The sequence below is a fragment of the Fusarium graminearum genome, chromosome 1 (assembly GCF_000240135.3).
Source record: "Fusarium graminearum PH-1 chromosome 1, whole genome shotgun sequence".
Lineage (NCBI taxonomy): Eukaryota > Fungi > Ascomycota > Sordariomycetes > Hypocreales > Nectriaceae > Fusarium > Fusarium graminearum.
In genome coordinates, this window is record NC_026474.1 from 9,881,993 (window position 1) to 9,900,713 (window position 18,721).

Consider the following 18,721-nt stretch of genomic DNA (forward strand, 5'->3'; position numbering starts at 1 on the left):
CCCTTGGCCCATAATGCTCCCATCCACAATCTCCAGCAGACAGTCGACGTGAATGCCTTTCATCTCAGTAAAAAGCTCGAGTCCTCCAGACTCTATGGATTCCTTTCCTTCTTCTCTCCTCACCCACACACTCACTTTCGTTACTACTACTATACCTTGACTTTTAGTCAATTTCACTCTTTACAGTACATCATCAACTACAAACTTTCGAGTTACCAATAATCTAATACCCAACCCCCAAAACCCAACCGTCAAAATGAAGTTCGCTGCCGCCCTCGCTTTCGCTGCCGGCGTCGCTGCCCACGCCAAGAACGTTACCTACACCACCGAGGTCGTTACTGCTTACACCACCTACTGCCCCGGTCCCACTGAGATCGTCCACGGCGACAAGACTTACACCATCACTGAGGCCACCACCCTGACCATCACTGACTGCCCTTGCACCGTCACCAAGCCCGTCATCATGACCTCCGCTGTTGTCTGCCACGACTGGTAAGTTGCTTTGATATCTTTAAACTTCGTGTACATCATGCTAACTCAATCTCTAGCCCCACTGGCGAGAAGCCTGGCAAGCCCAACCACCCCGGTATGGGCCACAACTCTACCATGGTCCCCGTCTACCCTACCGGCAAGCCTACCCACGGTGGTGAGCACCCCGTCGGTCCCGGTGCCACCCCTACCGCTGGCTCTCCTTCTGAGGTCCCTACCGCCGGTGCCGGCAAGGTCGCCGCTCTCTCCGGTGCCGGTCTCGCTGCCGTCGTCGGTCTTGCTGCTTTCCTGTAAATCAGCTGCTAGCATACAATGCCTACGATGTTTTACGCCCGGTAGATACCCTATTTACGCTGGGAGTGCAATGTGGGAAAGCTAGCAATGGTTTCGATTCGATTTGGGATACGCAAGCGATCTTTCAGGGAACTGTATAGGAACTTTTTTTATATATCTTTTTTGGGTTTACGAACATACGATACGGGAGAACCGGTATACCACTGCACCGCTCTATGGAGTCTTATTGTCTAATGATGGCCACGCTTTGCAGGGGTTTTTGGAGACAAATTCTTGTATATATATGAGTTTTGTCTCGGTGTTCGGAAGGAGCTCGCATATTCCTTGTGTGTGAGATATCTTCTTTCGAGGATGGGAATATAATGTGTTTATCTTGCCTTTATGGCTGCAAAAATAGGACGATCTTGTCTTGCCTCTACTCGCGGGTTTTGTTCCTGTTTCTGCTTATCAATTTATAGAGAGACCCATTCCCAACCTCGAATCCTGTTTCCTATTCTTGATACATACTTTTTTCTTTGGTAAATTGACACCAGCGTCTGTAATGTTTGTTTTTGGACGCTGGAACATATATATCCTTAAAGCTGGACGTGTTTATGGTCTCTTGTCAACTATCAATGTTTTTGCGAGCTCGAGGGAATCATGTATCATAGTCAAAAGCAAAGCAAACATTGCTGAGAGGCCAGTTTTGGTCTGGCACACTTGAATTCTTTTTGCGGTTTGTGTGACTTGGTTGTGAAGATGTCTTGGCCATGTTTCAGGCGTATTGTCCCGAGACAGACTGAATCCCCACATGTATTTGCTTGCATGTGTCTCGTTTGTGTGAAATGTAACAAGACCTTATGATACCAGTCCACGGCCAACCTTTGATGGTCAGTCTGTAACCTGATAGCATTTTGTCTTCGTCCATGGCTTTGCTGGGTCGAATTCTTCAGCCTTAGTTGCTCAGCAGTTCTTCTCGCTAGCTCACATAACAATATCATATTGATATGTTTGCTATCTTTCGGTTAATAGCGCCAAAACGTCCAACCGATGGCAAACGCCATGGCGGTCAGCCCATGAGGTGGGCGCTGGGAGAGGCGTTGGAGGCGTTCAGACGGTGCTTTTTGCTAACAGTCAGTCAAAATTGCATGGCTGTTTAACTCATATCGAATTCTGCGCCATCATTTAGAATTAGTAACATTTGTATGGCTTGCCTTGCACAAAAGAACAGTAGCATGCTAGTCTAGAGCATGGCTCGTCCCAACGATCGGCTAGGACTACCTCCCAACCAAACTTAAGACAATGCCAGGGTTGGTTGAGTGATGTGCCTTTTTAATGTTACTCTCACGTCCTGAAAGTTCGGTGAGTCCATCAGACACGGCTGCAGTACCGTAGCAGGGTTTTGTTCCTTCAACTGCTCACCGACAAGACATTGCTATCTAAGTTGTAGTGAAACGTCAAAACGTGGAGTTCACTGCAGCAACTACCGGCAGCAAATAAGAGCTAAGATTAGTCCAAGGCTTCAGCTCAACTCCGAACGCCCGGGATATCACCGCCAGGACGGTCCACCCAATAAGCCTCATTTCTTACTAACACACCCATTATTACGGTTCGGAATTGCACCGGCCCGTCGGTTACCGGAAAAGTCCACCGGGCGAAGGGACAAACAGTAAAGCTGGATGTGAGGCAGGTACAAGATGGCACCTTGGCATGAGGCAGGTAGGAATGCGGGGGAGCTCTGATATAGAAGGAAGGAAGCGAACCAGTTACACTTGCTCTGACAGCCAAGAGGCCGATGATGAAATCGAGGGGAATGATAGAGGTTAAGGAAAGAGCTCTTCTCAACAGTTCTTGCGTTTGTCCTGGCCTTGTTAGATTCAGTATTCATGCCCTAGACTCTTCTCCTTGGACTTGAGCATTGGAATCACGACTGAAGGGTTTCATTTCATAAAAGTCGAGAAGATCGCCGTCTAGGTATATTCATTTATGCATCAAATATGTCTCGGAGCTGTTCGGTGTCGCGGCCGGATGCCATTGAAACTAAGACAAGCCATCCGCTTTATCTTACATGCTCGCCCCTATAACACCTCGGTCTCTGTTCCGGCATGTCCCTATCATACTTCTCGTGGCTATTCCTTGCCATCATTACCACTAGTATCAAAGCTAGGTGTTCCTACAAAACCACCAAGATATTCCTCACTCTGTCAAAGGAAACCAAACAAACAAATTGGTGTGCCAACCGGAAAAATACTGCCAAGTATGCCTGACAACATAGAAGATTACCACGTTCAAGACGAAGTTCTACGTTATAGTCTTGAAGATCCTGAGCAATTCTGGAGACACCAGGCTGAGCAACTTCACTGGCACAAGCCATTCTCTTCAACTATCCAACTGACGCAAAAGACTTTGAGGAGTGGCATCACGCATGACAGCTGGGAGTGGTTTCCAGACGGTGAGATATCTACCTGCTACAACTGCGTCGATCGACATGTGCTCGATGGTCATGGTGACTCTGTCGCCATATACTTTGATAGTCCTGTGACAAATACCAAAGAAAAGTATACCTACCGTCAGCTGCTTCATGAAGTGGAAACACTCGCTGGTGCCTTGATGGAGCAAGGCATAGGTAAAGGAGATGTTATAATGTTGTATAGTAAGTAAACCCGGTTTTCTATATTAACAGAAGTAAATATACTAACTTACACAACAGTACCCACGATTCCTGCTGCAGTTATAGGTATCCTTGCTGCAAACCGCCTTGGCGCTATTCACTCTATTGTCTTTGGCGGCTTCGCCCCTTTTGCGCTTGCCCAACGTATCGATTCATGCCATCCAGTTGCTATCCTGACGGCTTCTTGTGGCATTGACGGCAACAAACCCCCCATTGCATACAAGCCTTTGGTGGAAGAAGCAATACGATTGGCTACTCATAAACCAAAAGACATTATTGTTTGGCAGAGGGATCAGCTGAGATGGAATATCAACACCAGTGCTGGTCAGCTGGACTGGAAGGCTCTTACCGAAAAGGCACGATCTCAATGGATCAAGGCAGACTGTGTCCCTGTCAAGAGCACCGATCCTGTCTATATCATTCACACCTCAGGCACAACTGGAACTCCCAAAGGCGTACTACGTGACGCCGGCGGCCATGCAGTCGGTCTGCATCTTTCCATCAGCTACCTATTTCACATCACCGGACCTGGTTGTGTTTCCTTCACTGCCTCCGATATTGGCTGGATTGTCGGTCATTCGTATATTATATATGGTCCTCTTCTTACCGGCGCTGCAACTGTCTTATACGAGGGGAAGCCTGTCGGTACACCTGATGCATCTGCGTTCTGGCGGATAGTTGATGAGTACAAGGTCAACACCATGTTCACGGCACCGACAGCTCTTCGTGCCATCAGACGCGATGACCCATATAACCAGATGTTCATCGACTATGGAAAACGAGGGGCTCTCAGGAGTCTAAGAGGTCTCTTTCTCGCTGGGGAACGCTCTGAGCCTACTCTTATTGAGGGTTACCAGAAGCTTATGACACAGTATTGTGCTGAAAATGCCCAAGTAGTTGATAATTGGTGGTCGACTGAAGTCGGTTCTCCTATCACTGGGCGGGCACTCGTACCACACGCTGGGAAAGATCGAAGAACAGAAGTACGAGGGCATCAGCCTCCTTGTTTGAGAGCGGGTAGTGCTGGGAAAGCGATGCCAGGCTTTGACGTTCGCATTGTTGATGATGAAGGTGTCGAAGTGGAAAGGGAATCTATGGGAAATATCGTTCTAGCGATGCCGCTTGCTCCAACAGGCTTCCGGACTTTATGGCAGGACGAAGAGCGATTTTGGAAGGGTTATCTGAAGAGATTCGATGGTAAATGGCTGGATACAGGCGATTCAGGCTGGATCGATCGACAAGGTTATATCCATGTGATGGCGCGAAGCGACGATGTGCTGAATGTCAGTGCACATCGTCTTTCCAGCGGTATGTACATGTTTCATCCTGGATTGGGCATGAACTAATGATTTCCAGGATCCATTGAGCAAGCTATCGCCACTCATCCACGCGTTGTTGAGGTTTGCATCATCGGTATACCTGACTCGCTTAAAGGCCAATTGCCCTTCGCCTTTGTGACGCTCTCGGGGCAGGTCGCTTCTGACCCAGCAGTACCAGACCAGAGAGTCGTCAAGGAAATTCAACAATTAGTACGTGGCCAAGTCGGTGCCATAGCTTCCTTGGGTGGCATCATCCAAGGCAAGTGTATGATTCCGAAAACACGATCCGGCAAAATGCTCCGGCGTGTACTTAAGGAGATGGCGGAAAACGCAATCCGCGGCGAATTTGAAAAAGAGGTCATGGTACCCAGCACAATTGAGGACTTGGCCACCTTGGATATTGCTCGTGCCAAAATTAGCGAGTACTTTGGGCAGGCAGAAACTAGAAATGCTGAGGATGCCATGGTCAAGGCTCGTCTATAAAATGGGGGCGGTCTGGGAGGTTACCCCGGCTGAGGTGAACATCGTGGACTTGAAGGAAACGGTCTTGATATGGGAAAGACATTTAATGGAGTATGTCTTCTACACAGCGTTGGGTTTATAGTCCATGACTTGTTGGTGAATGACTTAGTACAGGTAACATCAAGATGACACACAATAATTTAACGAGATAATGAACCAACAACTTCATTCCCGGTCATTGAAAACATTATTGGTGTAAAACAAACCTATGTTTTACGAGTGGGTATACCGAATACTGGAAAGCCCAGCCGTGACCATGATCGTGTAGCTCGTGTTCCATACCGTTTACTCAAAAGCACAATAACCCCCCTATGCCCGTTCATTCGCAACCAAAATGCAATGCTATGAATTGTGTTTTCCGGTGAGTCATCCACCCAAACTCCAGTATACCAGACCAATAACGTTTTGTGTTGGAGGTTCAAGGTTCACTCCTTGGACGACTGTCCACCCGATTGCTTCGAGAAGAGGCTATAGACACTCCCTTGTGCCTTGGGTGCCATCTTTGTATTCGAGAACCGCGCCTCGGGGAGCCTCTTTCCAGCTTTGAGGCTTTCCAGTATCCTGTACAGCTAACATTAGTCGTGATCGTCAAGAGATAGCGGTGTGGGTAACTACCATTCAGCGCCAACAAACTTGACTCCGCACCCGGCAGTTCGCCGTATCTCCTTTTCTAGCTTTCCTCCTGCTAAGCCTCCTCCAGCGCCTACATGTCCTCCGGCTGGCTTTCCGATAATAACGTGCGTGACTCTCCGACGTCCGAGATGTAGTGACATTTGGCCTCCGTGCTCGGTAACGACCTGCTTCAGCTTGAGATCTGATATGAGAGGAAACGTACTCCCGTTGATGTAGATGACGGCTCCATCAAATATGCCTCTCTTCGAAAGTGCTGCCTCGCGCGCTTCGTCTTCCTGTCGTCTTGATTCCATGAGTGCCTCCTCCCCTCGTCCCTGGATCTCATCCTTCAAGCCCAGACTCTCCCGCATTTTGCCCGGCTGGACAAGCATATCCCTTACGCTCCGCTGCGCTCTTTCCTTTGCTGCTTTCGGGATAAGCACGTTGCGCTCCTCGTCGTAGTCCTCTAATCCAGCGCCATATGTGTCGCTGAGACGTTCGCCGCCCGATGAGCCGCTGCGAAACTGGCTGTTGAGCTTGCGGTTGCGGGACTCACGCCAGCCAGTGCCGGGGCGTGATTCAGCCCGCTGATGACCGGTTGAGGACGAGTTCCACGGGTCAAAGGATGCAGCGTGCTGGGGCTGGGCGACCTTTTTGATGGGAGAAGTCATTGTATTATTTGTGCTTTAGACTCGAGAGTGTATCATGATCGTTTGGCACCGTCCAGGCCATGTATTTCTTCGTTTAAGAGTGAGGCCCTTGTTCACCTCTCAGTAGGTGAATTAGTAGACATTGGGTTTGTTCTTTGTCATGATGTGTCCGCTTTTGGCGATAGCGCGTGCGTTGTCTTGAGAAACACGACTCATCATTAACTCGTGTAAGAGCTAGGCACGAAGTCACATGAGTCTGTGTTGAGTTTAAGACTACCCTAGACCATTGATGTTTGGAATCTGATTTGTCTCTGTCTCGCGATGGTGTGTATTGAATTCTATAGAAATAAACATATTTTGTTACGTTTAGTCTGTATGGGTGATAGTGTGGTCCAGCATTGATTTGCTTCAATATGTGGTGGTGATATATAATTACTTTTGATGTGTCTGTGAAATGTCCTCCGTCAACACTCCGACATGGCTTCAGTAGTGTCATGTGAAGCGCAGTGACTCAAGACCTGTTACTAGACTGAGATGAATCTGAATCAAGATGGAATGAAATGGTCTGTGACACCGATGTTGAACTGCCCCAGAGAGTACGACAGGAGATCTCCCTTTGCTTGCTTCCCCGTCCCAAACCCCTTCAATGAACTATTGCCCCAGTGGAGCCAGCTATTAGGCAAATGTGGAATTCAATGCAAAGCAAAGCAAGGCAAAGCAAAGCGGCTGCAAACATGATGTGCATTTGGATCTGGAAACAACCGATGGCTGAGAGCCGAGGTGAGCTGGGCTCAGCTGGGTGCAGTGCAGTTGCGGTATCCGAGTTCTTGGGGTACATATACATAATTTAACTACCTGATTACTTGGTAAACTAGTGATGGGTATATACATGAAACGGTCAATAGCCTGCTGCAGCGTATGGTTTATACATATTTCGACTGATTAACGAATACCATATACCAGCCAGCATACATACCATACCTTGGTTAGTAAACTGAACGTCAGAATACACTGTACCTAGCGGCATAACACCCTAATATAGAATGCATCACATCTATTCAATCCTCTCTTACAGCGGCTTACAACCTGTCTCACTGCAGCGGGCGGGTAGAGCCGCGCGCCCACCTCAGACCGACGCTCACATCATGCAAGGCTCAGGCTGAAGCCTGTCGGTTGAGAGGTGCTTTTTTCACTCATATTGGGAACATCCTCCCAACATAATCTCTGATACCCTGTTACCCGAGCTGACCGGTTGTTAGTAAAATGTCAATCACAGCTCAGCTCAGCTCATATATCCCTGTCGGTATCATATGCCACAGAAAACCCTGGTTCAAAGAGGCACATCGTTCCTCGTAACTTCGGCTTCAAACATGTCCCCGGTGAACGGCCCGTCTCGCTCCTCGCTCATCTTCCTTTGCAGGCATCATAAGCAACGCAACCCAGGAAGCTCGATTTCTCTTTTCTCCCCCTTCGCAACTTGTCATTTTATTACCCAGCCCCTCCCTCACTCACACACCACCCTTGGGCCTTGGCCTCTGAGCCTCGACCCTTATCCTCCGTGTCAAAGACGGCAAGTACTTACTTTGTTGTCCCCTGCTTGACTCGAATACAAACCAACAGGAGACGAGGCGAAGCGAGTCGAAACGTTCGTGGAATCCTTTTCGGGGTATGGCTGGACAAAAGTATTTGCCACTAATAAACCAGCCAACCCAGGTTGCCCTCTCAGCACATCACCTCAAACACCCTCCAATCACTTGCACGCACATTACAGTGTAATATGCAGGACATACCTGCAGCACCCTCCTCCGGACACAAACAGAAATGTCATAATCTGCTGCATCGCACAAAGGTGTCCTGTAAGCTTGAGCTGCCACTATGACGGATAACAGCATCTTGGACCAGGGCTCTGAGGATCATTGTGAAGCCATCTTCTGCGATGCCACTTGCTCAAACGTCACTTTCGTCCCTTTTCTTGTTGAGAGTATGGTATGGCTGCTCCTGTGGATGCACACACAGATCATGATGCGGTCCGTTGCCTCGTCGAGTTCTCTTTCGTCTGTTCATTGCGAGCCGCCTCCTGTCATGTCCATTCTGTCCACCACAACATATATACTTCACTGGGATTTTTTTTTTAGTTGGCAATGGTTGCCATTGTTGAAAGATGAATTATCTTGCCGCCCTCCAATATTCTTTGGTAGGCAAGTCTTTGTCGCAGGGCGGGACAAGGACCTTGTGTATCGTCGACACATATGTTCGTACATATGGAATAAAGGATAGTCATCCTGTCTGCATGCATGTACGCGTGCATGCATGAAGGCTTCCCGAACCGTACATTAGCTGCCAGGTGGGTAGACATGATGTCTCCATCCCCTCCAACACCCCGCTGCGTGACGAGCGGGAAGGCTAATGTAGTGGGCAGTAAATCAACGGTTACCCTCATTGCAGCACCTCCATACATACTTTCAGGTACAATGCAATCAATGCCTTCACATGACTAGGATATGAGTCGTTCTGGACACTTTGATCTGGCTCACTGAGGCTGAGACCTTTCCCCTAAGCCGTGACCCCTTTCCACCTCGCCATAATCATAATGCGATCCTGCAATATCTCGTTGAGAACAGCCTGGGTCGCACAAACGTTTTTGGCTTGTTACTTCACTGAGGCCCTTGTGGACTGCCACTAGCATATGCGGAGTACATGCTATCCCGTCCACCTCCAACCAGCATCATGCTGACAAGGAACGACGCACTCGCCGATGAGCTATGTATGTATCATGGCTTGGCTCCTCTCAAGATCTGTTTGGTTATGTGTCCAGGTGGGGCTCTTGAGTGAGTTGGCAATCAAGTCGTGCCGTTAACAGGCCACCCCTGTCGAAGCTTGAGAATACCCATCACAAAAGGGCGTTGCTTTATGATCGGTACATCTCACACACTGAAAAGTACAATTGGGCCAGAGAATAGCGGTGAGTGTTGCACTAGGCTCTAACAAGCCTTTATCGGGGCGCGAAAACCCGTGAGCGTCTTATCATTTTGGCGGCTCAGCTCAGGCATTATCCATGATTGAAATCATAGATCATGTAAGTTCTGTTGCCATAGACTCAGTTGATATGCTGGAGAACAGGCGTAGCATGAAATTTGATGCGTATGCAAGCACAAGTCAGATCTCTCAGCAGGGTCCGCTACAAGGCAGAGTACAGGAGCGCACTAGGTGCTGCGAGATCGCATCTGGGGATTTAAGAGCGCAGCGGCAGCATGTGGACAAAGCCCCGAGCCCCGGAGGCCGGGATTAACATCCATGGTCTTGGGCGAAACATGCCAACGCGACACCGTGCCGTGGCTGTTGAAGCCCGTTTCTCTTCAAACCACGTAGCCTTGACTCGGCTGATGCATTCTTCAGTGTGGTTATTCCCGGACGTGGCTAACAATCGATAATCGCCTCTGCATAAAGGTGCATTGCCGTCAAGGTACAGTAACCTCTGCCCTCATCAGACTGGAAAGAGACAACAACAGACAAAAGGCAACATAGTTATCTCAGGAACTCATCTGATGACCCTGGAGGCTATCAAGGTTGCGTGCTTGTCGTTGGGGTTGCTGGTGGCGGCGGTGGTGGTGTGTTAGAGACGTGGTGAGCGTTCATTGGATTGAGATACAGTGACTGGCCCAGACCAGAATACTATCGTAGCTCTCAGTCCGGAGGCTACGAGAGAAGGCCGCGGATCGGTCTCGGTCACACATGGCTTGTGGCCCTGCAATTACTCTCCTTGTCATGAGTCTGATGCTGTAGACAAATATCAAGACCATGACCCTCAACCCTGCCTTGGAGAAGAAAGAGTCAGCCAAAAATCGCTTCACTTCTTTCTGTACGGATAATACTGCCAGCCTCAGCGGGGCACTTTTGTCAGTACTCTTCGGCTCCAGCGATGTTGTTCTTGGCTACTGACTAGGGACTTTTCCTACTCTGCCATCTGCATCTGACAGCGAGACGAACGGGTAGACTAAGGCAAGCACACCCCCACCAAGAGCTGGCTAACGGGCACCGGTGTGCCAGGTAGTCGATGCCCTAAGGCCCTAGAAGGTAAACGTGGCGACTCAACGCGCTCTTCAAGTCTTGGCAACTGGGCTCCCCCACGATGCTCGCTAATCCGTAAAAGGTTGGTACGCAGGCCTAAGGACGGCTGGGTGTTTTTCGAAACGCCCCAACAGGGACCCATGCTCGTTCTTCCCGAGATACTGCAGTGGCTATTGGTCAGGTTTTAGACATGCACCTACATAGCCGCTGTGCAGAACATGCGAGTGCTCAAGCCAGCATGTCTACCTTGCCATCCTTGTCAGCCGGGAGCAAGGGCAGCTGCAGGGACTGAAGCTTCTGGGCAGGCGGGCAAGTTGAATCGATGCAAAGCAAGTCAAGCCAAGCCCTTCTGTGTCTTGTCGAAACGTGGGTATAGTAATGATTACGGATAATGACGGAGAGTATTACCAACGATCACACCATGATGCCACGCATACTCGCGCAAGCTGGTGCCAGGAACCCGACAAAGCAGTTGCGGATTGCTTCTTGTACGGGCAATCAGACAACATGACCAAAAGTCGCATAATATCATTGCTGTTATAGACGTACGCACGTCAGTCAAAGTGTACTGTACATAGGCCGATGAAAGTCTCGAACCAATCAATACAACATCACGTGTTGGATGGGAGAGACAGGATTGATAAAATGCTGTCGAAACATGGGTTGTCACGCCGTGATTGGTTCCGCGATGTTGAGATTCGAATCTTGACATGTTCGACGAGTTAACTTCTTAATCCGTCTTCAGTCAACCCCGCTCTTCACTCTGACCGATATGCAACATGGCCTGATTCAACCGCTAACTCACCAATGAACTGGCTTGTGTTCCATAGACCGATTGATTAAGCAGACAGCTCCTCTTAAGTCTCTAGGGACAAACGTAGAATTGCGCCGTAGTGGATGTTGGTGAGTGGTTAAGAATAGAAACAATGAGTGCGTTGGGCGCCGGCAGAATGCCTCAGGGTTCATATCGCTAGTGCTTAGAGAGGCCGATCAACAGATCGTCCAGGCAAATAAGCACTCGGTATATTGTTCGAATGCATACTGGATAGAGCTTGTTATCTCCAGTCAGTCTAACGGGCATGCGAGGCATGGTTGAGGATCGTCAATAAGTGTCGCCACTGCCGAGCTCTCGAGTGTTCGACTTGGTTACGTGAACATCAATCCCTAGTTGAGCAGAAGATACATAGAGCCGCAATGGTACGATACATCTCAGAAAAAGCAAAAATCGGCTCTCATTATGTTGAATGGGAGAAACTGCGATGAGATAGCTGGGTGGGCATATTCGACCTCTAGGAGTCAAGGAATTAGGGAACAGACTAGAAAGGCCTCATCCTGGCCATGCGGGGTGATTGATGCCTATCAATTGTCATGAAATTAAGAAATTGGCAAGACGGCTGGGCTACCTTGTTCAATGCTGTGTTGTTGCGGTTGCTTCGATGGCCTGTCTCGAAGCAACAGGCGCCCCATCTAAAGCGTGCTCTGTAGATGCAGGCTCGTGCCTTCAGGTAAGACACGACTGAGGGCTTCTTGATAAATCCAGGCCATGCAGTGTGCAGCTAGACATGTGTCGTCCATTGAAACGTGCTAGACGACGTGGGGTAGCCAGTTGGGCGAAGCCAGCTGTCATGGTCTCCGGACACGCAAACACGGCCGCTCCATTTGGTCGACAAGATGTCCCTTTCGGTGTTTGATAGCAACGATTGTCCTAAGCTGATGGCCAGACTGAGAATAATTGTGATAAATCGCACGAGAATAGCGAGAATACCACAGTCAGTGGAGAAGTCAACCAATCACGTCAGTGAGAGAAAGCTCTTTGGCGTCTTTGTATAAACGCTCGTGCCGGAGATCCCTGCTAGTGCAGGCAACGGATGAATAGCCAACATCCATGGTTAAACCAAGACTTCCTTACAGCTGGCTGCTGCTACCTTGCGCAGGGACAGTAAGAGCGAAGAGAAGGGATTGGGACGGTCCATTGTTCTGGATTCGGCCATGTAAAGAGATCACCCGTGGGAGGAAGAAAGAAAGAAAGACATCAACCGCCTATTTTGCCTCTTTTTTCTTCGATAATCAAATGAGTGGTATTTGCGACTAGAATAGTTGGTATTGGTGTTGGTGGAGGTTAGAGGCGGGAAGAGATCGTGGGTTCCATTCATTTTGGGGTAAGGGCGTCTGACGGAAGTATCGGTACTTCCTTCCCAAATGCCTGTCACAGTGCGCCGTCTGTTCCTTCCCGTTTCAACATGTACGCACTCGGGTGCTGACCCTCGGCTGTAGACTCGAGGAAGAACGGGACGAGGGCACAATTTGGGTACAGACTTGCGAGATTCGACAATTGTGATCGATTGAGAGCAGGGCCCATACTGTAGGGTGCTTCGGAAGGAGTGAGGTCGTATTTGCTTGTTTTGTCCTTCACTTGCTTTTTCTCCTTTCTCTCCTTGTCAAAGGCGGAGCTTGGATATCCGGTCAACTAAGAGATAAAAAAGTGTAATATGCCGCCATGATATGCAGGTATCCAAGCCTGACAGCGCAAGGGCAAGGTCTTTAAATTGAGGTAGGACTTATTATTAGTAAAGCATCTGACGATACTGCACTGTACAGAGTACCTCATGCGAAATGTTTGATGTGAAACCATATCAATAGCGGTTCAAGGACCGAGTTTGCGATTTCGCGTCATGTTCGAACCGACTCCTCGGGCAATCATCGCTATGCACCTCGTGGTACCTGCATCCGCAAGGTTTGTCCGTGCCTTCTGGTAGAACTTGCTTCCCGTTTGCCAGTCCCTTCAGCATGGCCAGGATTGTATGTGTTCCATCGTGAGTTCATCTTGGTTGATAGCCACTGGTTTGTTGCCAGCCTCTCTTGACAAGGAACAGTCCGCTAGGTGATCTACCTCGGGCCCATCGTCGTTTCTAGGCCCGCCTTCGTCCGTCCATGTCAGGTCCTTTCCTAGCCCAGCCTCCTGCTTTCCTCGGCCGCAGGAACCGATGGATAGCATCTCACCAGTCTCGGTAGAAAAATCTTGCATGGGACTGCAGCCAGCATGCTGGCTATCCGTAGGTACATTAGGCGCTTTCAAATGTGCTGTGCAACAGAACCGACATGCGCCGTAGTTTGTAGCGTATTTCTAGAAATGCAATGGATGTTCCAAACGGTCTTTGTGCATTAAAAGACACTCCAATAATTTCCGACTCAAGTTGGCCCAGAAAAATATCCATCTTTTGTAGTGAATCTGACAGATTATATCTCCATCATGACGCCTCTGGGCTTGGGGTCGGGGAAGAAGACTTAGGTACTAAGTCAAGGCATCGCAATACCCTGATGTACTATGAGCATGAGTAAGCATATTACATTCAATGAACCCACTTTCACGAGCATCACGTATACACAACTTGAGAGGTTGAATGTATTGCCTTGGGGCGTAGCTGAAAAAAAGGAAGTTTTTGCCGCTGTGGACGGCTGATTTGATAGGAAGGTGCCGAGTCGCTAACTAGGTAGGGAGCAAAAGCCGAGACTTAAGCTTCTGCAATATGCCCCTTCAGGCAGCTTGATAATTAAAAACTTTCAGGCTCAAGGGGAAAAAAGCATGAGTTCCATATCGAAGACGAGTTGGCCGAAGTTCAATGGAGTCACGACGACCAGGCTTGTCCAGTTGGCAACATGAGTAACCAACAAGTGGGGAAGGGGCCTTTGACTGTAACTGTGATGATGATGATGATGATTATGGAGTGGGGCAGGCACAAGGTGAGGTGGTAGTTTCCTGCTTGCTGAGAAAGAGACCTTGAGTCTCTTGGTGCGTCAGTCTTTTCAACGCTCAAACACCATCACTAAAGGAAAAATGAAGGCCAGAACCACTCAGCCTTGTGGCTCTTCGATATGCGAATCATAGCCTCTGCATTGAAACATGCCAACGTACATCCACTTATGCACATCTCCTGGGACCGGCTTCTTCTGTGTGTGCATCAGATATGCACCCCAGCTTAGGAGGGAGGTGATAGCCTGTCCCTGCCCTGCCCTGTTCCGTTCTGTCACATCACATTAACTTACACTGGCCCTGGTTGCACGAGCTTGTTGTGCATCTTGCATAAGACCCGACGAACGGTGCGATGCGCGAGGAGGGTATCCCTCTCTGCATTACCATTTGACGATGCCAGATGGGCAGCATATGATCTACACTACAGACTCGCCAAGGCTTGCACAGGTATCTTGAAGTCATGCGCCTGCCGACCTTAGCAAGGAATTTCAACATCAGATATCATTTTCTATCTAGTCCTTCACTTTCCCGGTTCCATCGCTACAACCATATCTGTCATTGAAATACCAAATAGGCAGTTGCGTCATATCGAGCGGGCATCATGGATGAAAACCTAGAGGTCGGTTGTTGAGCTGTTTTCTCTCATCATAAATCTCACTTGTCAGTAAACGAAACCCTAGTCAGCATAGCACCGAAGTTGAGAATCAGCCCCCTCGTGAAGCCTCGGTAGGTAGGCCAAGAGCTTCGCACTATGGGTCTTGAGGGACTTTTTTCTTGATGCCTTTTTCCTCTTCTTGAGTTTGCAAGTCAAACTCATATCCGCAGTAAGGCCATTGCGCTGCCATGTCTCTTGTGGGAAAGGGTGACTCCTGAGATAATAATAGCTCCATCTTGACAGAACATTCGAGTCGGGTTCATGGTTGAGCAGGAAAGTCAATTCATCTGCCCGGTTTCATAGTCATGCGCAAAACGGAGTTGACGTGAGAGGCGACCAATTAATAGCATGATAGATGCAGGGAATGTAAGGCTTCAAGGAAGCAAACATTAACTAACATTCCCTGGAAGTTTGTCAAGTTGCTCTACTGTGCAGAAAGTCACATGTCTTGGACTGGGAAACTCGGGTGGCTGTCCCGGCTCCCGACTTTTCATTGATGAGTGGGCACCGGAACTAAGACTATCAGAACTTTGAATCAAGCTGAAGCAGCCGGTTCATTGTCTGTTGTCTGGGACTGGACTCAACAAAAGGCGGGAAATTCTGGGTCTGTGACGAGCTTGTTTTTATCCCCTTGTGTCTGGGCGTTGATGATCCTCGCATGGCTGGCGGGAAGGCTACGGCTACCTTACCGCACTTGACCGCCGAGTCTTTCAGAAGGGAGGAGACATGACAACAGCAGAGACAAACTGACATTTTCCAGGTGAGACACAACACCTGGCGAATGGCTCATCGAGACCGCCACAGCGCAACTTACAGACCCGGGGATGAGCGGCCATGGGTTGGCCATGGTCGAAAATAGAATTACAGTTGCAAGAGGCTCTTGGAAATACTCGGGCTACCGCATTGGCACTGTGTTGGGTCTGGGGCCCTTGGTGTTTTCATGTTTCCATCACTGGTGGGTCATAATGCCCAGCCACGACGAAGTTGATATTAGATCCAAGTCTAAAAAAGAGACGAGCAGGAGCAACTCCACCCAATGCCTAACAGAACATGCTGAGAAGCATCAACGAATCAAGCAGGTCAATGTCAGCGCCAGCGGCGGGTGTTTATTGTTCTCACATCCCGGACCAAGAGGGGAAATCCGGCCTGTTCGGAGGACGGCGACCCAGCCTTGAGCCGACGACCAAACTCAAGCCAGCTCCGCACAAGCAGGCGTGGGCTTAATACAGTACAGTACATACACGATTGTATCCAATAGCTAGGGTTGTGATGTGGTCATTGTTATATGCACTTCGCTCGGTCCCAAGATCGCTTAATTGCGCATTTGCTAGGCCAGGGTTGAGAAGAGACCAGTTATCTCAACTGAGTAGTTGGAACCCGAATCGCTCGCTGCGCCTCTGGGAGCTCAGTCCTGACCTTAGCCAAACATTCGTACATACAGTAACAAGGAGTCTCTGTTCAAAAGATGCCCTCTATCAGAGGCGGTTCCTGCGCAAGCGAATCCTGTAGTCAGAAGTTAGTGAGTCTAGCCTGCATGAGATCCCCATTGTTGTGTTTTGTTTCTCAGCGCTATCTCGAGGTAGTAGGTGACGCACTCCCTTTGCTGGTAGTCTTTGGTTCCTCAACTTTTCTCAATACGAGTTATCGGTAGTTACACATAGAATTAGTGGTACACAGGTTGTTCCGGTACTTGAGGCAGCAGAAGTAACACAAAGTAACGGTCCCGTAGTAGTTTGGCGCGCCGTTAAGAACTGCAAGTTAGAGATGGATCAATTGGAGTGAGGAGGTAGGCGATCAGAAGCGCCGAGAAATTGGAAGCGCGAAACTCTGATGCCGTTCATTTCGCCCTTCTGTTGGTCTAGGTCTATTCTAGTTGGAGTTCCGGGAAGCTCTGATTGGCGATACGGAGCTTATCGAGAGAACTCTCTCTCTCTGGTCCATAACTCAATCGCAACTCGCCTCGTAAAGTACCCGGTACAGTATAGTCGGTTTACACAGTGCTGTGCCGCAACTAATAGCTACAAGGAAGGAGAGCGCGAAAGAGTTGACTGACAGTCAAGCGGCGAATGGGGTTGAAGGAACAAGACCACACACAATAACAAGACAGCACAACAGCGCAACACACAACGAACACACGACACGACAATGACACGACAAAAGCAATAACAGTGGCGGGATAGACAAATGGAAATCCGCCCTGCTCATAACATAACAACGCGACACAAGACCAACCTGGACCATAGGGTAGCAAAGCCTGTTGAACTGTAATTATCGTAAGTGTTTTGCGGTTATTACTGCAAGTCTGAAGCTATCGTGGGCAAGATAATTTAAAAGCCCTATCACTTCGAAACCTCCGACTTAGCCAGACAATGCCTGCAACTAAGAACATGGCTAGCAATAATTTCGTTGCGCTGACAGACTAGGGACTTGAGTGTGATTGGGATGGACTGTAATAACAAGGTCTTCTCGGTAAGAAAACGCCCGAGATAGCCTGACATCTCAACTATCACTTGATCCTTGTATGTGATCTACGTAGTCAATCTGACAACCTACAGTGAGAATACGAATAGACACCAGTGTAGATACGTATTGTAAAGATAGCATTTGCAGTAGTATCCCGATGCTAAAAACGACTAGTCAATGATTAGACTGTCCTATCTATATATTATTACGATAACCATGGTTCCATCAATATCAAGTTGAATCTTGAAATCAACCTTGTGTGTGTGCGTTCTTTTCCCCCGTCGCATCAAGCGGATGTTGCGGTGCGGTGCTCTGTGGGTACACAATAAGAATACTGCTGGAGCATGGCACCAAGCAATCGCTCCCGCTTGCCTACCCTCCCCGGGATTATTCATCCTTGCACGCAGTGGCAGTGACAGTGGTCCAGGTAGCCCTGGCAGCCGCCGTGGCTCCTTGTAATGTACAGCAATGAGAGACCGATCACTCTGTCCAGGGAGGACCCCAACCCCAGCCCCAGTTCCAACCCATTTCAGTCCGAGTTGCGATGCCCAAGTTGACGTACTGTAGCCTCAGAGTATCAGACAGGTTGGCCGCTGGAAGCATACAAGACGGAATTAGTAGATCGGCTTATGACACTTGGACTGTACTTGTTAGATTCCTTATTTTTGTGCCCTAAGATTTAAGAGGTCAACTCCTTTGCTACCTACTGCACTAGGTACTGTAGATATATACGAGCATTCGCTCAGAAGAGAAAGAGAGAGAGAGAGAGAGAGATCCATGATCAACCTCCTCCCCTCAACGCATTGAGGTGGCCTGGTACGACGCTGCTTTGCATACCCCTCAAGGATGCCCCTGTGTGCCGCACCCCTCGCACCACCCGTCACTGTACTGTACTGTACTGTACTGCAACGCAACGTACAGCACTGTTGCTCTTTTGGCCCTACAGAGAATCCCACATCCACCGAGTTTGCGTACTGGCTGCGAGCTTGATTGATAGTGCCCTGGTTCTGCTGTGCGTTGATATATTAAAAGTGACTGGTGCTTATCCGACTGTGGAGTGCGTCTGGTTATTTCGCTACGGACCATGGAGTATAACAAATTCTGGGCAACTCGGCTTCGCCTAACAATTCACACATCCATGGAAAGACATCAGAGACTGTAGGGGCAAAGAAAGATCCAACCTCCTGCCTCCAACCTCCGACCTCCGACCTCCAGCCCCCCAGGCTTAGGCCAAAGTACCCAGGTACT

The 18,721-nt window shown here is 49.0% G+C and overlaps 4 protein-coding genes across 4 annotated transcripts; 2 read left to right on the top strand and 2 right to left on the bottom strand.

The window, feature by feature from the left end:
* The first annotated feature begins 130 nt into the window (after positions 1-130).
* On the top strand, positions 131-1,478 carry FGSG_10125 (uncharacterized protein). The gene is made up of 2 exons (XM_011320761.1): positions 131-492; positions 549-1,478. Exons 1-2 carry the CDS (start codon positions 257-259, stop codon positions 781-783), a joined length of 471 nt encoding a protein of 156 aa, XP_011319063.1. The 5' UTR covers positions 131-256; the 3' UTR covers positions 784-1,478.
* Positions 1,479-3,021: 1,543 nt separating this feature from the next.
* Positions 3,022-5,235, top strand: FGSG_10126 (uncharacterized protein; the record flags this gene model as incomplete). The annotated part of the gene is made up of 3 exons (XM_011320762.1): positions 3,022-3,415; positions 3,473-4,741; positions 4,790-5,235. 3 exons carry the CDS (start codon positions 3,022-3,024, stop codon positions 5,233-5,235), a joined length of 2,109 nt encoding a protein of 702 aa, XP_011319064.1.
* Positions 5,236-5,699: 464 nt separating this feature from the next.
* Positions 5,700-6,557, bottom strand: FGSG_10127 (uncharacterized protein; the record flags this gene model as incomplete). The annotated part of the gene is made up of 2 exons (XM_011320763.1): positions 5,700-5,835; positions 5,890-6,557. The coding sequence occupies 2 exons, from the start codon at positions 6,555-6,557 to the stop codon at positions 5,700-5,702; spliced, it is 804 nt and encodes a 267-aa protein (XP_011319065.1).
* A 6,253-nt stretch (positions 6,558-12,810) lies between these two features.
* Positions 12,811-14,680, bottom strand: FGSG_10128 (uncharacterized protein; the record flags this gene model as incomplete). The annotated part of the gene is made up of 5 exons (XM_011320764.1): positions 12,811-13,071; positions 13,495-13,651; positions 13,919-13,927; positions 14,518-14,616; positions 14,649-14,680. 5 exons carry the CDS (start codon positions 14,678-14,680, stop codon positions 12,811-12,813), a joined length of 558 nt encoding a protein of 185 aa, XP_011319066.1.
* Positions 14,681-18,721: the final 4,041 nt, after the last annotated feature.

What these genes read in the sequence shown, in the direction of transcription:
- FGSG_10125 (XM_011320761.1), top strand. Translation starts at nt 257, where the DNA reads ATGAAGTTCGCTGCCGCCCTCGCTTTCGCTGCCGGCGTCGCTGCCCAC. An exon ending in GCTGTTGTCTGCCACGACTG is followed by an intron (nt 493 to 548) that starts GTAAGTTGCTTT and finishes CTCAATCTCTAG; the next exon opens with CCCCACTGGCGAGAAGCCTG.